The sequence below is a fragment of the Dufourea novaeangliae genome, unplaced genomic scaffold (genome assembly GCF_001272555.1).
Source record: "Dufourea novaeangliae isolate 0120121106 unplaced genomic scaffold, ASM127255v1 scaffold6, whole genome shotgun sequence".
Classification (NCBI taxonomy): Eukaryota; Metazoa; Arthropoda; class Insecta; order Hymenoptera; family Halictidae; genus Dufourea; species Dufourea novaeangliae.
In genome coordinates, this window is record NW_015373900.1 from 3,552,764 (window position 1) to 3,565,794 (window position 13,031).

A 13,031-nucleotide genomic window follows, 5' to 3' on the forward strand; every position below is an offset into this window, starting at 1 on the left:
TACCTATGTCTTTTAATATAAATTTTTGTAGATTAATTCACATAAACTAGGTGAAATGAAAATTTATTTATTCTATTAAAGTACCAGAACAGAGTAAAGGCCAAAAAACAGAGGTATTTTAGGAACTTTTTTTGAGCATACAGTACAATTAACTGATTTTCTGGTTTACTGTACCTACATAAAATATAGCTATTGAAGAATATATAAAAAAAACTCTTTAGACGATTTAGCGCTGTTAAGGCTGGTACACGCTTTTTCAAAATGGACGCCTCTAAATAGTCGATGCTGTGGCGTTGATAGCAAATTGGCCATCAGTTTATTTGAATTCAATAAACCAAAACAATGTAGAAACTTTTTTATGGATAGCTATTACTACATAGGGAAACGTAAATATTTTACAAAATAATAAAATTTCGGACATCTGAAAAAATATGTTAAAATTTTATGATTTTTTTATGTATAAAGAGTTAAATAAAATTGAACCAGTTTTATTAATCAATAAACGGTCCGTACTGTAAAAGAGGCAAGTTTTCTGTATAAAATGCGTTCTTAATCATATCAATTGGGTTAGTAGATTTTTCTTGATTTGCTGTCAAAGCGGTTGAAAAATGTCGTTTCGAAAAAAACCGTCTTTAAAGTTTGACATTTTAAGCTGCTAAGCGTAAATACCGCTTTCGCAAACTTCTGTATCTCCGTTAATTTTTCAAATTTTCCTCGGAAACTTGTTAAAAATATTCTCGAAATGTGTATCTTCCGAAAAATAAAAAAAAAAATCGATTTTTTGAAACATTTACACTGTTCTGATCCCTGAGACGTTCCATCAGATTCCAAAGAAAATAAAAACCTCCTTGAGCCCCATTAAACATTTCACTATACTACGGTTCAGGCGATCCTATACACCGTAAAACGCATACAAAAACACAGTCTGTTGATCACGAATGTTCGAATTCTTTCGCGAATCACTGTGTAACCACAGCAGGAGCAAAGCAAATGCGAAAGACCGGAGTCGCGGGCAACGCAAAGACAGCCACATACCTGAACGAGTCGCTTCGCGTCGCTGCGATCGCGATTGAGGCCCCCACGGCTACGTTGGTCCCCGCATTCCACCTGTCAGAAGGTGGGTCCGCTCTCTCACGGACCGTAAACGAAGCAACGAAGCCCACTAACGGCCAGGAAACGGTTCAGCGTCCGAAAAGTGTTTCCCGTTCGATTGTCCGGACGCGATCGTCATTCGTAAAAACGATCGTTTTCAATATGGCAGTGGCCATAAGGTCCCGTCCCACTATACCCTGTACATTTTACATACCTCTCTAATGTCCATTTTCCATCGGCGAAACACGCCGCATCCCTGATGAACTTGCTTGAAAAATTCGAAATTTCACTCTGGTTTCGGCCCCCTTGGTTCTAGATCCTCGAAAAACAATCCCTGTCGTTTCCCGCGAATCGCTTGCACCGGATCATTGGATCGGATCCTTTGGTGTATACTGGAGACCACGCGTAAGTATGGAATGTAAATGGCCCAAGACACACACACGCGCGGCGGTTGTGTTGAAAAATCCGAGTGAAACTACGTCGGTTTTACACAATTTTACACGCACAATCGACACGATCGAACTATGTATTGTTGACAACGTTAAACACGAGCAAACAATGCGGCGTGGATTTCTCGCGTCACAAAAGCCTCTCTAAACGAATTGTCGCCCCAGCAACGTTCGTTCGCCACGACAACATAACTGGACACCGGTAGGTAGGGGAACTGATCCGTGGAGGAACAAGTAGAAGGGAGGTCCTCGAAGGTGAGAGGAAGGACGTAGGATTACCTGTCGGAGAGAGGGAAGAATAACCGTGTGGGCAGCGGGTTGACGGGAGGAAGCAGAGGGATAGGGGGGAGAAGACCACTCTGTCCTGGTCAGGAAGGAGGATGGCCGGTAGGCGTTAGGGCTCAACACACAGTACCGCCGCCTATGTGCAACGAGTCTCTCTATACGTGAATGTAATTGAAATATCCTTGTTTTCTTTCAGACCGTTTGTTTTTTTTTCTTGTCTTTCTTTGCTGCGGCTATCGCGAATACCCCTGACTTCATTTTTGCTTTCCAGGCTAATATCTAGCTGCTACCGCCGCGTCCCGCCTGTTCTTGCCCCGACTACCTACGACCGCTTTATACACTTTTTCCCGTCTATTTGCATATGCGAATGATATACAAAATCACTTTCTTATTTTTAGCCTTTAGATTGCTGGCATTTCTTCGTAGAAAAGATGGTTTTTCTTGGTAAAAAAATTGATGTATATATGAGGGGGTCATCGTCATAGTGGTGTAAGTTCATATTTTGAAAATTTCAGTTAATACTATTTTTACAATCTTAAAGGCATTGTCCGTTTACTTTCATTGTTAATTAAAATATAAGTTTATTGTTTACCGGAAAAAGGCAGCACTTCTTTGGCATTAAACAAGCAGAACAAACCGTTTAGAATCAAAGTGGTGTAAATTCATCTTACGCTCTTTTCTCCAAAGAAATACGAGTGATCCAATGATCGATATTCTGATGTTGACGAAACAGAAGATTGTATGTAAAAATGAATAGTTCTGCTGTGACGGTGCATAAAATTGTAAATATTAATGCTGTGTTTTACTGTTTTTTTAATTTCGAACAAATATGACATACATTCGTAAAAAAAGAAATTAATAAAAAAGCTTCGTTTCTTAAAAATATTACTGTACTTATTACTTTTGCAAACCAAAATATTTAGAAACAGTGATGTAAGACAATTTTAATTACTCAATTCGCTTCTAGATTGTACAAAATCCGTTTTGTATTTCAATTTTCACGCGCAGACATTTTTTCAATAGTTTTTTGAACCTACAAACGTGTTTTTAAAACTTCAATAGGTATATGGAATTTTTTTAAACAATAAATGCAAAACACCATTTTACGGGAAACAGCACGACTATGACTTACACTACTATGACTTTAACCCCCTCATATACATATAACATATAACTTATCGTCGCTCGAGTTCTTAATTGTTCTAACTCCATTTTTCAACAAACTTTAGTTAATCAATCTATATGCGTCTCATTGGTCCGTAGAATACAAGTTCACCACAATATAAAGAAAATTCAACCTAGAAAACAACAAATATTCTTGTAAGTTCTAACTCCGAAACTTTGAAAGTTTTTTTTTTCTTAATGGTTGTGTCTCCAAATACTAACAACAATTAAAAATTTATGTTGATAATAAGATGAAATTTTGTTACATATTCTAATAAATAACTATTCAGTAGATAGTATTATATAGTGTGTTTGATTATTTCACTACATTTCTGTTTCTATAATATCAAACTTCGTAAACATTAAACTCAGTTTTCTCAGTTTAGAAACTAGCGGAGATAGGAACAATTACATAAGAACTAGAGCAACGATATGCATGGCGTTCAATTTCGAGTTTCGCCAATGTCCAAAAAGGCATATGTACTCCAGGCAGCCTAAAAGTTAATGTTTTTTACGAGTTATTGCTTTCGGTTTCTGATCATTACTCCATCTGTCTTCCAGATCGTATTTTTTTTAGCAATATGTGGTTTTCATGAATAGGATATTCACGATGTGGGAAGTAAACAATTGCCCCTGGATGATATTACCTGTTAGCATACATCGATGCGAGCCGGATATTTGAAAAAGGAAAATCAATGGTTATATAACCAAGGATATTCACACGTCGAGTATCCTTTGTCTTGACCTTTACCGTCCGACGATGGAGATATACATATGAGCTTACATATAACAAAAAATGCGATACTGTGTCAGACGCTCGAATATGTGTGGTACTCCTACTACATAACTATACGTAATAATTAAAGTATAATATTTTATACATTAATAAATGTAACTGTAAAAAATAAAAGCGTTTATAAATGTCAACACATTTATTATTGGTTTATTTACCTAATAAAATAATTAATCAAATTGACGGATTTCTACTTTATTTCAGTTTTCATGAATTAGACCATAAAATTGTAAGTTAGTGTTTAATAGCCGCAGTCCAGTTCTAAGAAATATAAATATTATTACGGACTAACATGAACAGTAACATAACTGTAGACTAAACAATTATGGTCTGCCCTAGTATAGAGACCATGTTGTAGATACATACGTCAATGACTCCCACCTTTGCTAACTAAAAGTACGTAATGCACTGCGTCATTGGTCGTTGGAACTTTTAGTATGTTATCTGTTTGGGTGTAATAATGAATGGATAAAATGTTGTATTAAGAAAGACAGGATTGATCAAATCAGACTGTAATAAAGAAATAGCAAATAAGAATAAGGAAAAGGAAATTCAACAATAACAAATGTGTAATTAAATATGATACAACAGTGGTTAGATAATTATTTCAAATAAATATTTTATCAAAATTCGTTGATGCGTAAACACTGGATACAGTGGTTAAATAATCGAATAACAATGTATTTATTTAAAAAACAAGAGAACATTTTGTGGTAAAATGAATGATTATGAAATCGGACTGAAATGATTCTAAGGTTTTTGATAATTCACTAGCTAAAAATATGTATTAAAATAAAGTATTTTTAAAATAAGAAAGCAGAAACTATTTATCGATATATAATTAATTAAAAGTAGTAACGTATTATGTAACAAAGTTTCATGAAACATTACGTCTATTGTTCTCATCATTCATTAATATCAATAAGCTGGGAATTTTTCTTGCTTAACACGTTAGGTTACGGACTCCAGCCATATAGGTGATCAGACCAAAAATCGAGCGCCAACGTGTTAATGTATACAATTACACACTATTTTCATTAGTTTATAGACGCGTACATTTATAAACATGATACTTTTATTAATAATTCACAAAATTATCAATCTTGTGTCATGTAATGTAATAACTGCTCATACAAGAGTATAGCAACTCTATAGTACTCTATAGTATTGTATAGTAACGCGAATAACGGCATGCTGATACTAGTTCTTAATAATTAACACATTTTCAGTGCATAACTACTAATTAGTCCATAACCAGGAATTATACTTCTCTAATACAAGTTCGTCTACCGATGAATATATTTCAAAATTCATCGTCATCAATCTTTCTTGCATAATTTATAATCCTGAATTCCGCAACAAAATGAAGTATAAATTATAAGGCGAACGAATTCATTATCGCGTTACCGTGAAAAATATTCCAGCAATAAAACGGTGCACATCGTTACTTGAAAACCGCACAAGTTTTCTTTTCGACGCAACAGAATTATCTTTAATCTTGACCTTGCCCAAGGAGTTTTGCGGCACACCGTTTAGATTACGGATAATCACGATAGGTTCGCCTTTATCGTTTTCCTTTCATCTTTACAGCTTTTATCGTACGTTAACGTATAAAACTCAGGCTGACAGAAGATACTTCCGGGAATTGGTCTGTAATCGAGGAAAAATCATAACAAGAGAGTTATGAAAAATTGTAAATGTTTCTCACTTGTATTAAAGTTTCACGAAAATTCTCGTATAATGGTATTGATAATAATTAATACTATACTGTTCAATTATAATAATTATTATAAATTAAAGAAATTATAATGTTGGGATATAAGGTTTTACTTTAGATTTCAGTATATTATTGAATCTCAAACTCGTTTTCTATCTGTACCATTAAATAAAATTGTAATGCAATAAATGATGCAGGAACGATTTATTCTTAAATAGCCAGGCGTAACACGGTTCTCTTGTTTAAAATTACAATGCGTGACTAACATTTCCTTTTTTCACTTTGACTGCAGTACAGAATTGTTGTATCATCTGGAATTAAAAGATATTAAGATTAAGTGTATATAACAATATTGTTAATAGCATTATTCGCTCTGTTTTCGCGTTCAAAACTTTTTAGCTCTAAAAGTAATAAAATAGTTCTTTATACGACAAGTTAAAATATGACATAAAGAATTATAAAACATAGAAATCTGTTTAAAAAAATAGGATCAAGCTAACTGTTCATTATACAGTTGCTTCATTACACAGATGCTTAACTGAATAAGTAAGAAGTTTTACTAAAATTTTTAGTCTAATAGAGTCTTAACACTAAACCCACCGAACTCTTTAAAGAGGTAGGAATTAGTACGTCAAAACCGGTCATTTTGACCGGTCGTGGTAGGTTTAGTGTTAAATAGTGGAAATAAATTTCTATTGAATTCCCATTTTTGTAAATAATTTTTTATACACATCTGCAATTTAATTCTGTGCAATGTATATACACAAAAGTTTTCAATTGTGTTCGTGTATGTTAAATGAGCACATCTATTTTTATTTATAGATACGAAATTAACTATCTATAATTTGCTATTCAATTTTGTACTTTTATACATACTGAAATATCATCGACGTTTTTTAAGTATTGAAATCAATAACCTAATATGTCGCCACGTTTCCAATTTCCGCTTCCGCTTCTCTTCCGCCAAGTATCAATAGCCACAAACATAATTATTCCTTTGTATGAGCCTCATATGTTATAAAAACAGCCTATTAAATCAATTTAATGCAAGAAACATTTACTGTGATTATTGTACATCTCTTCTAGTTCTTATATCACTTTTGATAGGAAGTTATTATTACGATCGATAGGGGAAAGAATTTCAAAGGAAATGTTCGTTTTCGTGATTATGTGCATTCATGAAACGAGAAGAAATATCTATACCGTCACCACCGAGTGCACCGCAAAATTACATAATAATTCCTTTTGCGATTGAGGCCAATCGCGTCGCGGAAAATATTCACACAGTTTGCTGTGCTCTAACTATCTGTATACGCACAATTTATGAAAGTGTTGTGAAGATATTTACAAATGCACACAGATTGAAAAATATATAAAACATTATAAATAATCATCCCAGTGTGGATCACTATTATTCAATAATAACGGTACGCTTGAATCTAACTATAGTCTTTGTGGAAACAAATGAATACTATAACTGCAACGAATTTCGTATAATAGACAAATAAAAAAAGCTAAAATGTACAGCAAATCATCGATGAATGCTCGAAGGCTCCTCGGCACTGACAAGGAGAGGTCCCCAGATGTAACGTTGACTTTTATAATGAGGTTTAACACAGTGCACACTTATGTATAGGCATACTTATGTATAGCCATTAGTTTATGAAATATTTCATGTTCAGCGCTGAGGAGCCTTCGAACACTCATCGAGGATTTACTGTATATGATTATTTATAATGTACACGTACATATTTTTTATATACCATGTTATTGTAAATTGTTTAAATAGCAATGCATCATTTTTCATTTGCATGTAAATATAATGAAAATAAAATTGTTTTTTAAACATTGTTTCTGTTTTTGTTAACCACATATATTTCACCTGGAACATATGTTAAATCAAGTTATAATATATATAAATAAATAAATTTATTTAATAATTATTTATCATTCACTTTTGTATTTTATGTATATGTGTACTATCGAATGATGTGTATGTATATATGTATGTATATTGGGAAAGTTAAAATTTCGATACGCCAACTAGTGATAGCAAATGAAACTACTGAGAGTAGGTCGAGTATCCATATGATTGGACCATACTATTCTAATGGGAGTTAACAGGCCGTGATCTAACCTCTCCAAGAGAACTAACCGAACTAACAACTGCTAACAACGTGTACATAGTGATATAAATATACGTAAAAACAATGGCAACAATAATGGGATTAATTAATTGTCACGATCATTCATCAAAAGAATTCGACGAACTTTTACAAGATTTAATATGTTCTAACGGTGATATACCATTTCATATAGAACAGGTAAAGAGAAATTTAAACTAACCTTATAGTTTTTTTATTATATTCAGTTAAAGATTATTTTAACATATTGAACCCAGATCATTTTTATTACAGATTAATGGAACAGAAAATGCTATTGTATCAGTTATCAATAATTACTTAAATCAAGCACGTACCAGATACAATGGTTTAGTAATTTTGGACAAGATTTTATCTCATTGTTCAAAAGATATTGTTTCAAAATATTGTATTCTATGGATATCAAAAGCTACACAAGTATTAGAAAGCATTCACAGCGTCCCACAAGAACTGAATATTTCTTGTAAAGTGCTTGGACAATTAATTATACGGACAAAAGGGATCTCTGAAATTCAAAAACAAATATCAACGCAAAATGTAAAACAACTTATATCTGTAGTTGGAAATTTAAATACAGAAAAAAAATGTGGTTCAGTATATTATTTAATTGCTGTATTGTTACATCAATATCCAGAAGTTTGTGAGCGTTTCCAGGTAATGAAATTTCTTTACTATGGTACGAAAATTTATAATAAATATTAAAGATTTTATTATTTCAGGCAATCATAAAGAAACTAGTGCTACTACAAGTTGATTCTACCCAAAAAAATTTAGTTGATGCGAGTGCAAGGTGTTATGCTCTTTTAGCTAAAGCAACAGAACGCACATTTAAACCACCACTTTCTAATCCCACTTACACTGGCTGGTTATATCATGAAGCAGTTATTTGTAATAATTTGCATATTATAATGAATGTATTGTTTTCTGATTTGGTAGAATTAGAAAATGTAAGCATTTTGGATAAACTAGAATTACCACATATATCTGCAGAGAGTATTTTTGAATCTTATTTTAAAAGAAAACGAAGGTTTTTAAATCTCTGTTCTTATTTGGCTTATATGCTACGGTAAGTACACACTGAAAGTGTACATAATATCTTAATATGTTATTTATTTAATAATATATACTTTGCAGTGAATTTGATAAAAAAAATTCAGTATTGACCCAGGAGATTTTGAAAGTTATATGTAGAGGATTAGCAGTACAACCTTCAAATGTAAAAAATCTTGAATCCTTCAAGAATCAATTCTTATACGTTATCATACCACAGTTGCATGTCGCTTTATTTAATGTTTTAGATGCATTAATATATGGGTAAGAAAACACTTACATAAACATAATATTTAAACAATATTTAAACTAAAATTTATTAGCTCAAAATATTTAGATTTAAGGAGCAGTTAATACCATTTGGATCAACAATATTACAACTGTTTCTTCAAACATTACAATGGACAGAAGAAGTTACAGAAAGTCAGATAACTTTTAGTGGCAATAAACCATTCAGAAATGTAAGAATATCTGTTTATAAATGTCTTACATCTTGGTTAGCGAATACTCATTCACTATCAGGAGTAGAAACAATTGCAGATGAATATCTGCCTTCTATATTAAAAGACATTGTGCCAGAAAAAGATCGCGTTTTATTAACCGTAAGTACAAGTTACTTGACGATCTAAGTTTCAATTATAAAATAAATTTGAATATACTTCTCTAAAACTTCGGTTATAGATTCAGAAAACGACTAATTTGTCAAAAAGACAATTAAAACGTCTTCGAAATAATCAGTATGAAGAAGGAGTATATTTGACTAATGGATTAACTTCTAGCAAAGAATATTACCTAGATGTAGATGTATGTAAAGGATCTCTCATGGCAGTGGAAAATATATTTTCCAATGGTGGAACTCTTTTAAAGCAAACATTTGTTAAGGTTCGTTGTTTTTCTGCATCTTCTTTAATTAAATATTTGATAGAATGATAATGTTTCCAGACGATACAAAATATTATAATACCTCTATTATATGATTGTTATCTGAGTTCTACAGAACACAAATTTTATAAAGAGAATTCTGATTGCCGTTTACATTTACTGAGGCTTTTGAGAACATTGCAAATGAATCCACATTGCTCAGTGCCGTTGCCTACACAGTATTCTTTAGAAATATTTGAAATGGCTTTATGCGACAACAACTTATGCATTATGCAAGAGGCAAAAGTAGCATTGGCAGAACTAGAAAAAATTGTACATCCTCATGCGCCATCTATACAGTTAACTCAAGTAGAGTAAGTTAGAAACATATATACATCTATTAGAAATATGAACGTAAAAATTAAAAATCTTCTAATATGTTAAAAGTTATAATTTTAAGACAATATTTTTCAGAACAATACAGAAAGAATTTGTTGCCGATAACCAAAGTACAGAACACACTGAGACAGTAGACGATGTATGTTCACTTGATGCTGAAAATATAATAGTTGAAGATACAATGTCTTCGTCGAATACAAAAAATAAAGCAATTAATTTTCACCCCGAGGAGAATATCATAGATGAAGATACAGCGCCATCTTCAAGTAAAAGAATGAAAGTAACAGATGATCTTGATAAATCTGTTGAACCTACTGCAAATATTAGTGATTTGATTACTAAAGAGAATATTGCAGTTGAATTACAGGTAGAACAAACATATCAAAATTTACTACGTGTATCAAGTAATCCTTCAGAAAAAGAAATACTATTAAGGGCACGAGAAAATAGTATGGAAACTGTAGGACCCAAACAAATAACTGACAAATCATTAAACGAGGCCGAAGTGGTACTTGTTGCAAAACATTCATCAGAAAGTGTAGACATAGAAACGCAATCAACATTATTAGTAAATCCTGCTAAAGAAAATGAAGAAATAATAGATACTTCAAAAGACGTTTACCAAAATCTGCGAAACGATTCAAACACGACAGAAGCAGATCCAAAGTATTCGTCAGCAGAAAATGAAAACGAAGAAGAGGAAATATTACAATTGTTTCAGGATGTACCAAAAGATAACGATTAATTATATTCATTTTGTATATTTTATATGCAAAATAAACATGTTTTTTTGTTATTTTTCTATTTAAACATTTTTTTACTCAAATCATTTACAGAAACTAAATACATCTGGAAACGTTATATTATCTGCTACCTTAAATTTTACATCCTTAGAAGATTCCTTGATATTATTTTTTATTTGAATTTTAGAATAGTAAAATTAGGTATAATACTTACAGTAGTTTCTTCAAACAATGCAACTAAATTTTTAATAGTATGTACAACCGTTTTGATACCACACTTTACAATTTCAAAAATGGTTTTAAAAATATTATATATTGGCGACTGTAATCGTTCTGTAAGACCTGTCCATAAGCTCATTTTATAATATGTAAAATAACATTTACGAAACAAATATTCGTATAATTTCTTACAGTTTATCTAATTACTTGCACCCTTTACTCAAGTTGTTGCAATATGCTAAGTTTTGAAATAATAGTGTAAATGAATTCAGCCATATAGTCACCCATTTTTAGCAAATTCAGCTATTATGTTTGTAACTACGTTTTTTACGCATTTATCTTCATTTAGCTCTTAAAAAGTTTCTGTTACCTCTCCAATAATTGAATTTTGTATTAACCTCACTCATCGTCGTGACTTGTAATATCTGAAAAATCATTAAAATTATGTTTTATAATATTGAGAACTTTTAAATTATAACTTACTAAACTGAAATTTGATGAACTATCTTGTTATCATTATGAAATTATTATTTGAACATTCACCATCTGAAACGTGTTTGACAACTAGGAAGTTTTTTAGGAAAGCTTTAGTTTTTTTGGACCAACAATTCACTGTAAGAAAGGCAAGGTAAGTACACACTAAAGTATAAAACATTATACAAAGATCCTTCATAACTTCTGTTACTTTAGAAATATTAACAGACCCGTCACCATTTTTAAAAACATCAAGATACTTACTGAATGTACCCTGTGGAAAACGCGTTGCAGTACCAAAATTAGAAACAGTTCTTTGTAATCTTGGAATGAGACGTTTGTTCGAGAAATCTACAAGAATTCGTAGTTTATTTTGAATCTCAGGTCTGTAATCACCAAACACTGCACCCCTTAAATCGGTATTCCTGTTAATAACAGTATTGGCGGGATGTTTCCAGCTATTAAAGAATCTTCTGTTGTTTTGGTAATAAAATTGTAAATGGACCTTAAATAATTACGAATAAAGTGATGAGTCTAAACGAAAGTAAAATAGTAAACAAACTGTCGTCGACGATACCTTTCATCATCAGAACCCTCAATCACAGAGTCATGTCCCAATAAACCTGATAAACTAGAAATAAAATCTTCCATACTGCAGCAAATGCTATCTAAACTAGAATGAACTTGTATCAACTTTTCAACTGGTATTGCTCGAAGGTAACGAGCTATGTCAATTACATTAGTTATTGAATATCAATTTTTCAAAGTGATGTACTGTTCAGTTGTTGAAGGATCCCTAAGTCCATTTCAAAATACACAACACACATTGATGAATCGTGTGACATTATTATGAAACTGTTGCATTATATTTATTTCCATTTATTTCTCGATAATTTAAATAATGCAAGCATTAAAGCAAAAGTGCATCCCATGCCATGATCGAACGTAATGATTCTCTTTGGATTTTCATCAAAATACTCAATGTAATCCTCTATCCACTTAACTGTCAGTTTCATGTCAAATATAACATTATTGCACAGCAATTCTTTCATGTTAGTATTCAGAAATCCTGCATACATTTGTTTAGACTTTAGTTGTTGATATTGTGAATCTAATATCTCAAATTACAGTGGACTCTTCATACATGACTGCGGCCGAGGCTGTAGGAGAGGTAAATTCTCGGAATCGGCAAAGCATGAAGCCCTGTCCATGCTAAGTTCTGCCGTCGTAACCCCGGCTCTAGCGGCTGCGTAAGAGCTGGACTGTGCCGGTAGGGAAGCACACGCGAAATTTTAACACGTGCATGCGGTGGTATTTTCCGTACATTCATTTGTCTCATCTTCCAGTATTGCAATGTGCATTTTTATAATTCCGTACTGTATTCTCGTAATAAAATATATGTATGCAAAAATGGCAAATAATTGTTACTTTAAAATATTAACAACTATCATTTTCAATAGCTAATTTCATTGCAATATATTTTGCTTTTCTTAATGTAGCCAGTTCTGTTGTAGATAACAATTCATTCTTTTCGAAAAAAGATATTAGTGTGTTGGCTGCTGACACAGCCTCTTCCGGCTTTATTATTTCAGTTAATTTGCCATCATTATTTCCTACAGAAAT

At 32.1% G+C, this 13,031-nt stretch overlaps 1 protein-coding gene across 1 annotated transcript; it reads left to right on the plus strand.

Moving 5' to 3' along the window:
- The first annotated feature begins 7,679 nt into the window (after positions 1-7,679).
- Positions 7,680-10,768, plus strand: LOC107193551 (proline-, glutamic acid- and leucine-rich protein 1-like). The gene is made up of 8 exons (XM_015583019.1): positions 7,680-7,824; positions 7,918-8,316; positions 8,382-8,728; positions 8,797-8,976; positions 9,050-9,314; positions 9,394-9,594; positions 9,655-9,947; positions 10,048-10,768. The coding sequence occupies exons 1-8, from the start codon at positions 7,711-7,713 to the stop codon at positions 10,715-10,717; spliced, it is 2,469 nt and encodes an 822-aa protein (XP_015438505.1). The 5' UTR covers positions 7,680-7,710; the 3' UTR covers positions 10,718-10,768.
- Positions 10,769-13,031: the final 2,263 nt, after the last annotated feature.